The sequence below is a fragment of the Bombina bombina genome, chromosome 2, assembly GCF_027579735.1.
Source record: "Bombina bombina isolate aBomBom1 chromosome 2, aBomBom1.pri, whole genome shotgun sequence".
In the NCBI taxonomy this organism is placed as follows: domain Eukaryota; kingdom Metazoa; phylum Chordata; class Amphibia; order Anura; family Bombinatoridae; genus Bombina; species Bombina bombina.
In genome coordinates this window covers 601,484,471-601,501,714 of record NC_069500.1, presented here as the reverse complement: position 1 = coordinate 601,501,714, position 17,244 = coordinate 601,484,471, and the positions used below count along the sequence as shown (strand labels likewise).

Sequence of the window (17,244 nt, the reverse complement as noted above, 5' to 3'; positions counted from 1 at the left end):
GGTGTTAGGTTTTTTTTTCAGCCGGCTCTCCACCATTGATTTCTATGGGGAAATCGTGCACGAGCACGTTTTACCAGCTCACCGCTAATGTAAGCAGTGCTGGTATTGAGGTGAGATGTGGAGCTAAATTTTGCTCTTCCCTCACTTTTTTGCGGTTAACGCCGTGTTTCTAAAAACCCGTAATACCAGCGCTGTCTGCAAGTTAGCGGTGAGCTTAAACTGCTCGTTAGCACCGCACCCCTCCTAACTAGTGATGTCGCGAACCTAAAATTTTGGGTTTGTGAACGCGAACTTCCAGAACTGTTCGCGAACGGGCGAACCGCCATAGACTTCAATAGGCAGGCGAATTTTAAAACCCACAGGGACTCTTTCTGGTCACAATAGTGATGGAAAGTAGTTTCAAGGGGACTAACACCTGGACTGTGGCATGCTGGAGGGGGATCCATGGCAAAACTCCCATGGAAAATTAAATAGTTGATGCAGAGTCTGGTTTTAATCCATAAAGGGCATAAATCACCTAACATTCCTAAATTGTTTGGAATAACATGCTTTAAAACATCAGGTATGATGTTGTATCGATCAGGTAGTGTAAGGGTTGCGCCTGCTTCATAGTGACAGACCAAACTCCCCGTTTAACGCACCGCAAACAATCGCAAACAGTCCATTTGCACAAGGTTGGATCCCAAGCTAGCCATGTCCCGTTCCTTGTCCTCATTGATGTCATTGAAGGTCTCTTCCTCCACCCAGCCATGTACAACACCAAGGGTCCCCTGGGACGTCTGCTGTGTTTGGTCTTCCACCTCCTCAAAGCCACCTTCCTCCTCTGACTCCTCTTCTTCAGACTCCTCTCTCTGCGTTGCCTCTCTCTGCGTTATTATAAGGTGTGTTAAGTAGTACTATTCCTATCAGTTTAATCCCTGTTACGTCCCCTATCAGGGGACGTGTATATGGCATCGATTTTAAGAACCGGGAGATGGAAAAAGATGCTTGGTCGGTCCTCCTACTTCAAATTTGGGGCACTGCGCATGCAATCTAATGTGCCACCAGATAGGAGTGGTGTGTTAAGTAGTACTATTCTTATCAGTTTAATCCCTGTTACGTCCCCTATCAGGGTACGTGTAAATGGCATTGATTTTAGGAACCGGGAGATGGAAAAAGATGCTTGGTCGGTCCTCCTACTTCAAATTTGGGGCACTGCACGTGCAATCTAATGTGCCACCAGATAGGAGTGGTGTGTTAAGTAGTTCTATTCTTATCAGTTTAATCCCTGTTAAGTCCCCTATCAGGGGACGTGTATATGGCATCGATTTTAGGAACCGGGAGATGGAAAAAGATGCTTGGTCGGTCCTCCTACTTCAAATTTGGGGCACTGCGCGTGCAATCTAATGTGCCACCAGATAGGAGTGGTGTGTTAAGTAGTTCTATTCTTATCAGTTTAATCCCTGTTACGTCCCCTATCAGTGTTGTTTTTTTTAAATGTACACTACTGTTACACCAGATATGAGTTGCACTGGTGTGATACTGTGCCCTGGCAGGCAGGCACTGAAACGCACACGTGTGAAGGAAACTGACTGCTATTATTTCACAGTCAAAAAAGTGTTGTTTTTTTAAATGTACACTACTGTTACAACAGATATGAGTGGTGGCACTGGTGTGACACTGTGCCCTGGCAGGCAGGCACTGAAACGCACACGTGTGAAGGAAACTGACTGCTATTTTTTCACAATCAAAAAAGTGTTTTTTTTTTAAATGTACACTACTGTTACACCAGATATGAGTTGCACTGGTGTGACACTGTGCCCTGGCAGGCAGGCACTGAAACGCACACGTGTGAAGGAAACTGACTGCTATTATTTCACAGTCAAAAAAGTGTTGTTTTTTTTTTTTAAATGTACACTACTGTTACACCAGATATGAGTTGCACTGGGGTGACACTGTGCCCTGGCAGGCACTGAAACGCACACGTGTGAAGGAAACTGACTGCTATTATTTCACAGTCAAAAAAGTGTTGTTGTTTTTTTTAAATGTACACTACTGTTACACCAGATATGAGTTGCACTGGGGTGACACTGTGCCCTGGCAGGCACTGAAACGCACACGTGTGAAGGAAACTGACTGCTATTATTTAACACAGTTAAAAAAGTGTTTGTTTTTTTAAAATCTACACTACTGTTACACCAGATATGAGTTGCACTGGGGTGACACTGTGCCCTGGCAGGCAGGCACTGAAACGCACACTTGTGAAGGAAACTGACTGCTATTATTTAACACAGTCAAAAAAGTGTTTTTTTTTTTTAAATCTACACTACTGTTACACCAGATATGAGTTGCACTGGGGTGACCAGGGCCGGATTTACATCTCATGTGCCTGTAGGCACAAAAACCTGAAGCGCCCCCCCACCCCCCCTCCCCCCTCCCAAAAAAGTGAAAAAGTGAGGACTTTTTTTATATATTATTTAGGACAACTATCTATATTTTTTAAGCAATAACAATTTTAGTGTAGACTGTCCCTTTAGGTAATAAAATATAAATTCCCCATTGTCCTCTCTAAGTATTGAATTTACAAATATAAGTAAGCAAGTGTGTGTACACAAAGGGATAACACAATGATCTATTACCTGATATATATATATATATATATATACACACACACACACATATACATACATACACACACACACACACACACACAAACAAACATAAACCCATACACATACACAGTCACACACACACACACAATAATTTTATGTGTACTAAATGTCCCTAATTCTTTTATTTGAGGAACATTTAAATGGCAAGGGAAAAGCATTGCAAGGATTTAAAAGAGACGAACAAAGCCAATTACACTTCTGCAGCCATGTGAACATGCATTTTACATGATATCTAGTTTCTAAAAGAGTTAATAAATTAACAGTGAAGTTACTGAGATTATAGTGACAGCTCAAGTATTTATAATTCAGAATTTGATCAAACATCATAGAGACAGAATATACAGACAAATCTCTGCTAAACATGACCAAGGCTGCACAGCTCAGAATAAACTGTAACCTATAGAACAGCAGGATGTAGCTCAGTACGGTCTCCAGTCCCAACACATATGTTTTAAGCAGAAGGAAATACATGGCTAGCACCACCGCTGGGGCGATCAAACACACTGTCACACTCACTATGAGAGGGAACCTTCTCTCACACAGGTACCTGCGTCACAGTCACAGTCCAGTCAGTCTAATAATAACTTTTTACTGTGTAAGTGTTACAGTTAGTGCGCTTGGCCTTGGTCACTCTGACTCACTTTGTCTTTCACAGACTACTAGTCACACTCACTTATATGCTGTAGAGAGGCTGAGGCGTCTCAGGGCCCAGGGCAGGCGACAGGCTCCGCTCCAACAGCGTCAGAAGGTGGACCGTGGAGGAGCAACCAAAACTTCAGCCAGCCCAGGCCAGCAGCAATGAGAACGCACATCAGCTCACTTTCTTCCCGCCTAGTACTCTGACTCTGAGAGGCAGAGGGCGGCAGTCGGCATCATGTGATGGTCGGACGTGGGCGTGACGCTGCCCGCGGCGCCGACCACAGCAGTTTCAGAGCAGCTGCGAGCACACTCACCTGGGCCCGGGGACTGGAGTATGTATGAGACGACTTGTCAGTCACTTCACTTGTGCAGGCTGTGCACTACCAACTGGAGCGTGGGAGCGAGGGTGGAGTCAGGGGTGGGAGGGAGTCAGCCTAGGAGGACGCGAGGAGACGACTGCAGTGCGTGCGCTGCTACTGCTACTTGCTAAAGTTGTTGCTTGCTAGTCTCCTAGTTCTGCTCACTGTGACATCTGTTCTGATAAAGTTGATAAGCACTAGCCCCTGCCTACTGTACAAATTAAACACTACAGAAAGTAACAAAGCACTCACTCACAGGCTCAACAAAATCAGGAAAAAAAAAAACTTCACTTTAAAAAAAAAAAAAAAAAAAAAAAAAACTGACTCTGTGGCGCCCCCTGCTGCAATGCGCCTGTAGGCACATGCCTACTGTGCCTAATGGCAAATCCGGCCCTGGGGGTGACGCTGTGCCCTGGCAGGCAGGCACTGAAACGCACATGTGTGAAGGAAACTGACTTCTATTATTTAACACAGTCAAAAAAGTGGGTTTTTTTTTTAAATCTACACTACAGTTACACCAGATATGAGTGGTGGCACTGGGCAAGGGGGCACAGTATACGCTGTGAGCCTGACACACACGCTGGCAGGCAGGCAACTGCATTTAGATTACACAGGGAAAAAAAAAAAACAGACTGATGTTCTAGCCTTAGGGGTGCTGTCCTTACAGCAGAGATCAGATGAGTCCTTCAGGACTGTAGTGGACACTGAATACACTAGCCTAGCTATCGATTTCCCTATTAAATCAGCAGCAGCTACACTGTCCCTCCTCTCACTAAGAATGCAGCTTCCGAATGAATCTAAAATGGATGCTGTCCAGGAGGTAGGAGGGGCTGGGAGGGAGGGTCTGCTGCTGATTGGCTGGAATGTGTCTGCTGACTGTGAGGTACAGGGTCAAAGTTTGACTCAATGATGACGAATAGGGGGCGGATCGAACATCGCATATGTTCGCCCGCCACGGCGAACGCGAACAAGATATGTTCGCCGGGAACTATTCGCCGGCGAACTATTCGCGACATCACTACTCCTAACGCAAAACTCGTAATCTAGGTGAAAGAATTTTGTTCATACAATGTGCTGGAATAAAGACAGAGAATATATAATGCAATAATGAATTAAATTATTTAATTCACAGAAATGTTATAACAAATGTTAGTAAACATTATAGAGGATAAATATATTAAGATTTCATAACCCTTGTAATAGAATACAATATCAAAATTATGCTTTAAACTCTTTTATATCACTTTCATTGAAAAACATTACATTTTATATCCTTTTCATATCACTTTTAATTGAAGACAATGTCAAAATTATACTTTATACCATTTTTTATCCCTTTTAATGAAAAAACAATCATATTTAAACTTTGTATCCTTTTATAAATCTCCTAATCAACAATATCAAAATAATTAAGCTTTATTCTCTTTTATAACCCTTCTAAAAGAAGAAAATATCAAAATAATTAAGCTTTATTTACTTTTATAACCCCTTTAATCCACTTTATATCCTTTTATAAATCTCTTAATCAACAATATCAATCCAAATCCTTAATAAAAAAAAACACTTTTTATATAAATTTTATATCAAATTTGTATTAACACATTTTTAATATCAATTTTATATCAAACTTGTATCAAAATCCTCTTTTTATATAAATTTTATATCAAATTCTTATTATTTTTTATATCAATTTTATATCAAATTGATATAAAAAAGGGGCGTAAAAGTGGGACTGGAAAGGGGCGGGATTAGGGGAGAAGAAAGGGGCATGTCCACCTGTCAAACTGAGTTTGACATAACCACCATACACTTCCAGTATCAAATTTTGCAGTATTTTTATATGCACACTTTCTGGGGAACAAGATCCTACTGAGCATGTGCACAAGTTTACAGAGTACATGTATTCTAGTCTGTGATTGGCTGATGTCTCTCACATGATACAAGAGGCTGGAAAATGGAAGATAAAATAAATTTGTCAGAAAAAAAATCTACTGCTTATTTGAAATTTAGAGTAGGTGTTAAATTATTGTCTGTTTATTATGCACTTGTTAATGATGCAATTCTATTGTATTGAGTGGTCCTTTAATTTATTCATAAAGGTTAAACAGTAAGAGTTGCATTCCTGTAACAGTAATCTGTTTTAGAGAAGTATATGACCAGTGAATTGAGCATACTAACGTATGCCTCAGGGGCGAAACTACAGGGGGTGCAGAGATCGCAATTTGTTTAAAAATAAAAAACGTTGATCTGTCACTGCCTGATGATATGTGAGTGTGACATGATGCTTCACTAGTGTCTCTGTTTTACCCATTGGTGTTTATGTGTGTGTATGTGTGTATGTATGTATGTATGTATGTATGTGACTGTGTGTGTATTTATGCATGTTTGTGGAACCAGAAAATAACAGACTTTGTTACTACAGCAAGGGGGGGCGGGAGTAAACAGTGTCACTATACAGTACCACTATATACAGTAGGGGGGGCTGGACCATGTCACAGTCTACTGTGGTCACTATATAAAGTACTGGGGCGGGTAGGGTCAGGCCAGCCATCTCACCAGCAGATTACAGACTGTGTCACTGACTCACTATATACAGTATTGGTGGGTTAAACAGTGTCACTATATACAGTAATAGGGGGTCAGACCATCTCACAGACTGTGGGCACAGGGTACCTCCTTTTGCAGACATGTAATCTGATTCACATTTTTTTCTGTGTTAAATATTTTTTTTTTAAAAAAAAGGATATGTATCAAATTCACTATTTTTTGGGCAGGGGGGTGGATTGTTGGGGGGACCCTTCTTAGATTCTTGCACCTGGGCCCTGTGAATTCTAGTTACGCCTCTGGTATGCCTGCTTCTCATTTGCATCTGTATCCACATCTGTAGTGGCAAAATAGCCACTTTGACTAGGTATTTAACTCATTTGTAGTTGTAAAACACAAACTAAAAGAAAGGGATTTATTAAAAATACATTATTTACATAATACATAAAATGATTGGTTGTACCATTTCAGTACAAATATGATTACTTATTCCATGGGGGGAGGGGGTTGTTTTAAGGGAAGTTTATGGATATGAAAATACTTTATATTAAGGATGGATATAAACCTTGTATAAGGAATATTGTTGACATTACTGTCTCATATACTTTCAAGTTTTTTTTGTTTTGTTTTTTACCCATTTTAACAATAAAATAGAATAACATTCCATCTGCATTGGTTTTTGTACAGATAATACAGATAAACTACCTTTCGAAGTGAAGTTCTGCAGATGTAGCATTATCCAAAAACATTTCTAGCTGTTTAATCCTTTTACTATAAATAGTTTTAAAGGATGGAAAACATGTAATCATACTAAATATTACCTCATTTGCCAATAACAGTAAAACTTTCAAAATTTAATTTGCACATTAGATGCATTGTGGTAGCAACATGTGTATGAAATGAGTGTGTATTTCCTTTATTATATGTCTCCCTTATTATATGCTCTTTTTGTCATCTTACTTTATGGTAATAAGTAGCTAATTTTGTTTATGCCACATGGGTATCTTAGTGGTAGTCATCAACCACACTGATCACATGATTAAATTCTCTGGCAACTTGGGATGATTCATTTAGCTAAACCAGTTATTCTTAAAGGGACCAAAATCATTAATCAGCTCTATAATTCATATGAAAAAACACTATTTAAACTATTTATTATATTTCTTGTTTGAGAGTGACACCTCACAAGCATAAACACAAGACCTCTTTTTTCTCAGTACAGGAACATATATATATATATATATATATATATATATATATATATATATATATATATATATATATATATATAAAACTGTAAATACATTTTCAAATGCAACAAAAATCGGTCTCTGTTATTTTAAAAAATTCTCTCTTTCCTCAACCTATAACCTCACTAGGTTTCCTTCATTTTAAGTAACTATAAATCAATGTTGTCTTCTCTTTTTAATTAAATTCGGGATCATATATAAGCTGTTACAGTAACAGACTGTGAGTACAGGAAAAGACTGGAACTGGGAGGTGCTTGGTATATGGAGAAAAAACTTTAGAGTATTAATGTAACACTTCTTTTTCTTGTGCTATAAAGTGTGGAATGACATAAGAAACTACATCTGGGGGTCGATCCGATAAAAATCGTCGCCCGCAAAAGCCGGCGACGCCAATATTTACGCTGGTTTGGTATCACATATACGGCGTAACCTAGAAGTTACTCCCGTATATTTCTGCCGTCGCCTGTAGTTTTTTGGGCCATAGGCAGGTATACGAAACCAGCGCAGTTTGGTATCCAATATGCAGCGTAAGGACTTATGTGGCGAAAATGGAGAAATCTTACATCTTACTCCATTTTCACCTCGCCACAAAAAGCAGCCGTAAGAAGCCTTACGCTGACTATTGGAGCCCCGTATCTCCCTAAACTAGCTAGAAAATAAACCTAACACCTAACGCATGCGCAATGTCTATCTACCTGTCACCCGCGATCTGCTAAATAAAACCTAACACCTAACGCATGCGCAATGTCTATCTACCTGTCAACCGCGATCCCCCCCCCGAAATCCCTAATAAAGTTATTAACCCCTAAACCGCCGCTCCCGGACCCCGCCGCCATCTACATAAACTAACCCCCTACTGTGAGCCCCTAAAACCGCCGCCATCTACCTTATCTATTCCCTAATCTGACCCCTTACACCGCCGCCACCTATATAAAAATTATTAACCCCTAATCTAATCCCCCTATACCGCGGCCAGCTATATTAATATTATTAACCCCTAATGTAAGCCCCTTACACCGCCGCCATCTCGATTAAAATTATTAACCCCTAATTTAATCTACCTACCCCGCCGCCAGCTATATTATCTATATTAACCCTAAGTATATTATAGTTAATATAGTTATTACATTATATATATTAACTATATTAACCCTAATTATATTAGGGTTAATATAGTTAATATAGTTACTATAGTATTTATATTAACTATATTAACTCTATCTAACCCTAACACCCCTAACTAAATTTATATTAAATTAATCTAATTCATATTATAAACTAAAATATTCCTATTTAAATCTAAATACTTACCTATAAAATAAACCCTAAGATAGCTACAATATAATTAATAATTACATTGTAGCTATGTTAGGGTTAATATTTATTTTACAGGTAAATTGTTAATTATTTTAACTAGGTATAATAGCTATTAAATAGTTATTAACTATTTAATATCTACCTAGTTAAAATAATTACCCAATTACCTGTAAAATAAATCCTAACAAATACACCTACACTATCAATAAATTAAATAAACTACAAATATCTTTCTAAAAATACAATTAAATTAACTAAACTAAATTACAAAAAAAAACAAACACTAAATTACAAAAAATAAAAAAAAGATTACAAGATTTTTAAGCTAATTACACCTATTCTAAGCCCCCTAATAAAATAATAAAGCCCCCCAAAATAAAAAAAATTCCCTGCCCTATTCTAAATTAAAAAAAGTTCAAAGCTCTTTACCTTACCAGCCCTTAAAAGGGCCTTTTGTGGGGCATGCCCCAAAGAATTCAGCTCTTTTGCATTTAAAAACATATACAATACCCCCCTCCCCATTACAACCCACCACCCACATACCCCTATTCTAAACCCACCCAAACCCCCCTTAAAAAAGCCTAACACTACCCCCCTGAAGATCTCCCTACCTTGTCTTCACCACACTGGGCCGAACTCCTCATCCGATCCGGGCGATGTCTTGCTCCAAGCGGCAAAGAAGAATTCTTCCTCCGGCGATGTCTTCCTCCAAGCGGCAAAGAAGAATTCTTCCTCCCGGCGACGTCTTCCTCCAAGCGGCAGCAAAGTCTTCTTCCTTCCGGCAGCATCTTCCATGAAGGGATTGGTTCAGCCAATCGGATTGAACTTGAATCTGATTGGCTGATTCAATCAGCCAATCAGATTTTTCTAACTTAATTCCGATTGGCTGATAGAATCCTATCAGCCAATCGGAATTCGGCGGGCGCCATCTTGGATGACGTCATTTAAAGGTACCTCATTCGTCTTTCAGTCGTCGGCCGGGATGGATGCTCCGCGGTGGCGGAGCGAAGAAAGAAGATTGAAGATGCCGCTTCATGGAAGATGCTGCCGATTGGAGGAAGACGTCACCGGGAGGAAGAATTCTTCTTTGCCGCTTGGAGGAAGACATCGCCAGAGGAAGAATTCTTCTTTGCCGCTTGGAGCAAGACATCGCCCGGATCGGATGAGGAGTTCGGCCCGGTGTGGTGAAGACAAGGTAGGGAGATCTTCAGGGGGGTAGTGTTAGGCTTTTTTAAGGGAGGTTTGGGTGGGTTTAGAATAGGGGTATGTGGGTGGTGGGTTGTAATGGGGGGGTATTGTATATGTTTTTAAATGCAAAAGAGCTGAATTCTTTGGGGCATGCTCCACAAAAGGCCCTTTTAAGGGCTGGTAAGGTAAAGAGCTTTGAACTTTTTTTAATTTAGAATAGGGCAGGGAATTTTTTTTATTTTGGGGGGCTTTATTATTTTATTAGGGGGCTTAGAATAGGTGTAATTAGCTTAAAAATCTTGTAATCTTTTTTTTATTTTTTGTAATTTAGTGTTTGGTTTTTTTGTAATTTAGTTTAGTTTATTTAATTGTATTTTTAGATAGATATTTGTAGTTTATTTAATTTATTGATAGTGTAGGTGTATTTGTAACTTAGGTTAGGATTTATTTTACAGGTAATTGGGTAATTATTTTAACTAGGTAGCTATTAAATAGTTAATAACTATTTAATAGCTATTATACCTAGTTAAAATAATTAACAATTTACCTGTAAAATAAATATTAACCCTAACATAGCTACAATGTAATTATTAATTATATTGTAGCTATCTTAGGGTTTATTTTATAGGTAAGTATTTAGATTTAAATAGGAATATTTTAGTTTATAATGAATTAGATTAATTTAATATAAATTTACGTAGGGGTGTTAGGGTTAGATAGAGTTAATATAGTTAATATAAATACTATAGTAACTATATTAACTATATTAACCCTAATATAATTAGGGTTAATATAGTTAATATATATAATGTAATAACTATATTAACTATAATATACTTAGGGTTAATATAGATAATATAGCAGGCGGCGGGGTAGGTAGATTAAATTAGGGGTTAATAATTTTAATAGAAATGGCGGCGGTGTAAGGGGCTTACATTAGGGGTTAATAATTTTAATAGAAATGGCGGCGGTGTTAGGGGCTCACTTTAGGGGGTTATAGATTTAATATAGCTGGCGGCGGGGTACGGGAGCGGCGGTTTAGGGGTTAATAACTTTTTTTATTGTTAGGCTAGTGAGGGGGGATAGCGGATAGAGGGTTAGACGTGTTGGGCTATGTTTAGGAGGCGTGTTAGACAGTGCGGGTGATTTTGACTTTAGTCAGGTTTTATAGGCGCCGGCAGTTTCTAACGTGGCGCAAGTCACTGGCGACTCCAAAAATCTGTACTTACGCAGATTTCTGGACATCGCTGGTTTGTGAGACTTGCGCCACTTTAGCAAGTGATGGTGCCGCATATTGGATAGCTCGAGTTGCGAGCTGAAACTGCGGGCGACGCGGGTTCCCTCGCTTGCGCCGCAAACTGCGATCTATATCGGATCGCGCCCCTGAGTTCTTGTGTTGCCATAAAAATAAGATGGTCGGATGTCATAAATAAAAAACAATTAATGAAAATGCATGTGTATGTCTAATGTTTAAAGATTTAACAGATACTAATTACATATGTTTCACTAAATAGCTATTTGAATCTATCTGCTCTTGTTTCTTTAGGTTCCATTATAAATTAATTAGCAATGTTAGAATATCCAAGCCCATCTACATTGGCACAGCTGTTAACACAAATGTGTTTCTTTCCCATTCCAGATCATACTTGAAGGCATAATAGGAGAAGATATCATGGGTAGCATTGCTATCTTTGAACTGAAAATGACAACTGGCTACTGCATTGGTATGTATAATATTTGGATTAAAGGGACACCATATGTCCTATTTATATACTGTGAGCCACTTTAGACTTTCTTTCTGGGTAGATGTCCTGTTTCTGTTATATAGATTGATATTAATTTTATAATCAAAAACATTTCCTTTGTAGCAAACTGTGAGGAATCTAAGAGGTCCCATTAAATTCCTATTAAACGGTAAACACTGTGCTCATGCATAGAAAATGTGTTGTTTAAATATGTTAAAGTATTTTTTCATCAAACAAAAGGATAAGGTAAAGCTGTTAGATTTTTACACTGATTACGTGTATGTTTGTTCTGTGCTAGTCAGTGGGATAGAAGCTCATTAACTAATAAGCAAAGCTCCTACAACCCTGGAGATGATGACACTTTATCATTTGCTAATTATCAGCATGTTAACAGCTGCCAATGAAACATTTTCGATGTTGACAAGATCACAGTCAGCTATTTTCATTAGCAGAACTTTTTATTATCGTTTTGATAAAAATGTCCCTATAAATAGCATGTGCCAGTTCTGTTTTTCTGATCACAATCCAAATTCTCAATACTTAACGACACCTTTATGAAACCATATTTCACTCATCAAATTCAACAGCTGAAAGGACTTCATAAACTTTCTACTTAGATTACTGAGTACCTCAAAAGTAACATTGGTTTTGCACATGGGCAAAGCATTCAGAAATTACCTGTCCCTATGTTGGATGACAACATCACCAAACAGAACAAATACTTCCTGCTAAATCAATTAAAGTAAAAAAAAAAAAAAAAAAAAGAATAACCAGCACTTTTACACTACTAAGAATTAGCAAAATAGATGACCCAACAAGCAAAAATGCCCAAATGTAATGATAAACCCCCTGTTCTAATCCTTTAGAGAGAGACACACACATATCTCAATGGTTTTGGAGCATAACATGTTAATTGCACCTATTAGCATCAATAAACACCATTACATGGGATCTATCAACATTCTGGCCCTTTAAAGCCTTTATAAATAATTTTATGTATTTTTAACTTTACAGTAACGTTTACCAACTACTAAATATTAGAAAATTCAGTATAAATATAAGAACACCATTGGGAATATAAATGATTTATACAATGTATTTGTAGCATTGGTAATGCTGGCATTTGGCTTTTTTTAATTATAGAGTGTGACTTTGAAGAAAACCATCTTTGTGGCTACGTGAATAGCTGGAATCCAAATGTAAACTGGTTTGTTGGAGGGGGCAACATAAGAAATTCACAGTCTATTCTACCAAAAGATCATACCTTGAACAATGAATTTGGTAAGTGTTTGTTGGTAAACGGAGATAAAGAAATATGACATGAACTGAAAAGTGGTTTAACATAACTGTTATGGGTGTTATGTTTAGTTTATATGAAACTCTATGATTAATTTCTATTGCACTTGTTTCCTGTTCCTGTTGATCCTCTGCTAAGGTCATGGCTTCTGTACACTAAGGGCTAGATTTATCAAGCCCCTGTACGCCTCAGCTATGATAAATCTAGCCCTAATGCTTTGTACTGTCATTATTTACACCACATGAAACATGGTGTCAGAAGTATCTGAATCTGCGCTGTTTCTACACATCTGATGCTAAGAACTTGCCAGTCTTGCAGTGAGAGACTTTAGAGCTGATTGTGCCTCCTGTAGTAATCACAGTCCTGTCCTAAAGCTGAGCACTGGAAGCAAGAAAACCAGCACCATGGCAGCTGCTAACAGCATTCCACTGCCTGAGACAATGAGGGTGAGTGGGGATTGCAGCAGTAACTGGGACAACTTCAGACAGAGCTGAGTTTGAGGATGACTCCCTAACCACAGGGTTAAATGAGAAGCCTGCAGCAGTGCAAGCAGCCACCTTGAGGAGGGTGATGGGCAGTGAAAGCCACCATTATACAAGCATAATTTGAACCTCACAGAGGAGCAAAAGAGTGACACTAAAGTCATCCTGGATGCATTAGAAGCCTTTTTTCAGACATTATAAAAATGTCATATATGAAAGATATATATTTGGCAGCTGCAAGCAAGAAGAAGGTGAAGTAATAAACAACTTTGTCACACGGCTAAGAGAAACAGCTGAAAGCTGTGAGTATGGTTCTCTGAGAGTTTAACTTATTTGTGACAAAATAGTCCTAGGTATCATTAGTAAAAGCACACACCACCACCTATTGAGGGAGCATGATTTAAACCTACAAATAGCAATTGAGATATGTCGTGCTGCAGAACTTACTGACAAACATATGAGAGCTATGGAGCAGGATAAACAGACTGACAGTATCAATGGAGCCTCCAAGCAACAGCTAAGCTTGAAGAACCACCAGCACAAGCTTCAGCACAAAAATCACCTACACAACTTACTTATGAGCAAGCCTGCATCCTGCAAGTACTCTGGCAGTGTGCAAGTACAAGAGAAAGAACAGTGCCCTGCTTATGGGAAAATCTGTAGAGCATGTGGTAGACTAAATCATTTTGTTGGAGTATGTCTGTCAAGTTGAATGGAAGCAAGAAAGCTGCACACAATTGAGCAAACATCAGATTCTGTGGATGCACATTTACATAGCACTGATGTAGTTTACTCAAAATAATGCATTGGTGCTGTAAAATCTAAGGGCCAAAATGGTTTGTAAATCTCAGACTAAATAATATATGCCAACCCTGTCAGCTGGACTCAGGTGCAACCTGTGATGTCATGAGTTTAAAAGACAAGTTGAAACTGGCACCTAGGACACCTCTTCAGCCTAGTAGCATCCAAATAATGAACAGCAATCAGGTTCTCACCTCGATGAGGATGGTGCAAATTAGACCAGCTGACAACCTCCAGCTAGAATGATACGATATGGCAATAAGCCCATAGCACCACATAGATCATTTTGTTGGAGTATGTCTGTCAAGTAGAATGGAAGCAAGAAAGCTGCACACAATTGAGCAAACATCAGATTCTGTGGATGCACATTTACATAGCACTGATGTAGTTTACTCAAAATAATGCATTGGTGCTGTAAAATCTAAGGGCCAAAATGGTTTGTAAATCTCAGACTAAATAATATATGCCAACCCTGTCAGCTGGACTCAGGTGCAACCTGTGATGTCATGAGTTTAAAAGACAAGTTGAAACTGGCACCTAGGACACCTCTTCAGCCTAGTAGCATCCAAATAATGAACAGCAATCAGGTTCTCACCTCGATGAGGATGGTGCAAATTAGACCAGCTGACAACCTCCAGCTAGAATGATACGATATGGCAATAAGCCCATAGCACCACATAGATCCTTTAAGATTCTTTAAGATTTATTGAAGCATAAAACAGACAGATATGCTGCAGCAAATATGTCTGTTTTATGCTTCAATTAATCTTAAAGGCTCCTGAGAGTGTGACTGAAGTGCAGGCCACCATAGGATAGGAAGGCTGCAGTTGTGTTAGAGGAGGAGAGCCAAGTTTAGGTTTAGTGATCATAAAACAAATAGGCTATGAATAGAAGTGAGATTGTTGTATATAGAGAGTACATTCCAAAGGGCATAAGAGAATTTATAAGGTTTTAGTGGAAGTGCAGTTTGTGAGATTGAGAGGGTTACAAAGGCTACATTTTCTGAGGCGTTAATCTTTTGTGTGAGCAGAAAGAGACAGATGGTGGATTTGGGTTAGGTGAGATAAAGTAAAGCTGAGAGATGAAAGAAAGGAATAGAGCTCATGTGAGTAGTAGAGGGGTATAGAAAAGGTGAGATATGAATAGTCTGAGTGTTTACGAAAGGATGAAATATGGTAAAGGAAAACAGAATATTTTCTATCATGTTTAAATGAGCAGGGGAAAGATTGGGAGATAAGAAACATGAAGGTACCTGTTTATATGTAATCAATTTATTTTGTCCAACTCATTGTCTAACTCAATCACTTAGAAATCTTTACACTTAAGATAATGTCACAGATACTACACATACTTCAACTACAGTACATCTGCCCTGACAAACTAAGCTGTGACAAGATTGGAGTGTCCAGTTTATGGTTAATAGCAGTCACATAGAGATCGTACATTACTGCTAAGAAAGCACAAATTCTAAGCAAAAAATGGAGATGACACCTTCTTACCACAAGTTGAAAACAGGCACAGAGAATTTTAAACTATAAAATGTATTAAAGGGACAGTCTACACTAGAATTTTTATTGTTTTAAAAGATAGATAATCCATTTATTACCCATTTCCCAGTTTTGCATAACTAACACAGTTATAATAATATACTTTTAACCTCTGTGATTATCTTGTATCTAAGCCTCTGCAAACTGCCCCTTTTTCAGTTCTTTTGACAGACTTGCAGTCTAGCCAATCAGTGCCTGCTCCCAGATAACTTCTCGTGCATGAGCACAGTGTTATCTATATGAAATATGTGAACTAACACCCTCTAGCGGTGAAAAACTGTTAAAATGCAATCTGAAAGAGGTGGGCTTCAAGGTCTAAGAAATTAGCATATGAACCTCCTAGGTTAAGCTTTCAACTAAGAATACCAAGAGAACAAAGCAAAATTGGTGATAAAAGTAAATTGGAAAATTGTTTAAAATGTCATGCTCTATCTGAATCATGAAAGTTTATTTTGGCCTAGACTGTCCCTTTAAAGTAGCATATTACAGAATGCAATTTTTGGGGGAGTTCAAAAAGCAGTTACGCTGGGTGTTGAAGAGGGAAAGAGGCAGAGGATGAAGGTAATGGTGCCCTGCAGTCAAAGTAACATTCCATAGAATGCAAGATTTGGGGGAGTACATGCATATTTGTATAACTAGCATGATTAAGGGCTTGACTTTGCTGTTTTGCTACCTGGTTTTCTATAAAGAATATGTTTTACAGCTAACAGTGCTGTGGAGGGGATTATGAATTGGATGTGCAGAAGGGCAAAGCTGTACCCTGCACTTTATGTGCACTCTTGAATAATGACTTTATATTCAACGCTGTACCATTTATTAACTTGTTTCTTCATCTTTGGTTTACAATTTTGTTGGGGCTTATGCCATTCTAATTTAGATTTCCATTTACAACAATATATTTTTTGTCTTTGCAAGAGGTAGATGCAAGCATCCATTGTACATGACCATAGCTAATGTGCAAATTGTTCTGGTCTGGATATGTAATCTGGTTTATGTACAAACATTAGAGCTAAACATAATGTACAAAAAGCTATCATTTTTTCTCCTTGTCTACCTGCTTCACCAGTAATATGAAATAGAAAATTACATTTTGTGTGCGTTATGTATTATTACTCCTATTTTATAATTTCCAGAGCCAGATGCTGGTGTACCACTCCTTCATGGTCGAACAAGCTATTATGATCATAGTAGGCTTGGTATAACTACTTCTGTCTCTCTAGATCCCTCTAGCTTTTTTTTTTTTCATTGTCTGTGTTTGCACATGCAACAAAAAATGTTTCTTGGTAGAGCATACCATTTAAAAATAAATAAATTCCAATTTACCTTTTTATCAAATTTGCTTCACTCTGTTGGTATCCTTTGTTGATGGAGCAACAATCTCCTACTGGGCGCTAGGTCAACACATCAGGTGAGACATTGACAAG

At 38.3% G+C, this 17,244-nt stretch overlaps 1 protein-coding gene across 1 annotated transcript in view; it reads left to right on the top strand.

Moving 5' to 3' along the window:
• Nucleotides 1–17,244, top strand: part of MAMDC2 (MAM domain containing 2) — a 269,205-nt gene that overhangs the window by 172,269 nt on the left and 79,692 nt on the right. Inside the window, exons 4-5 of the mRNA XM_053702515.1 lie at nucleotides 11,588–11,672; nucleotides 12,837–12,974. Coding sequence (XP_053558490.1) covers nucleotides 11,588–11,672; nucleotides 12,837–12,974 — 223 coding nt within the window. The remainder of the gene's footprint in view (nucleotides 1–11,587; nucleotides 11,673–12,836; nucleotides 12,975–17,244) is intronic.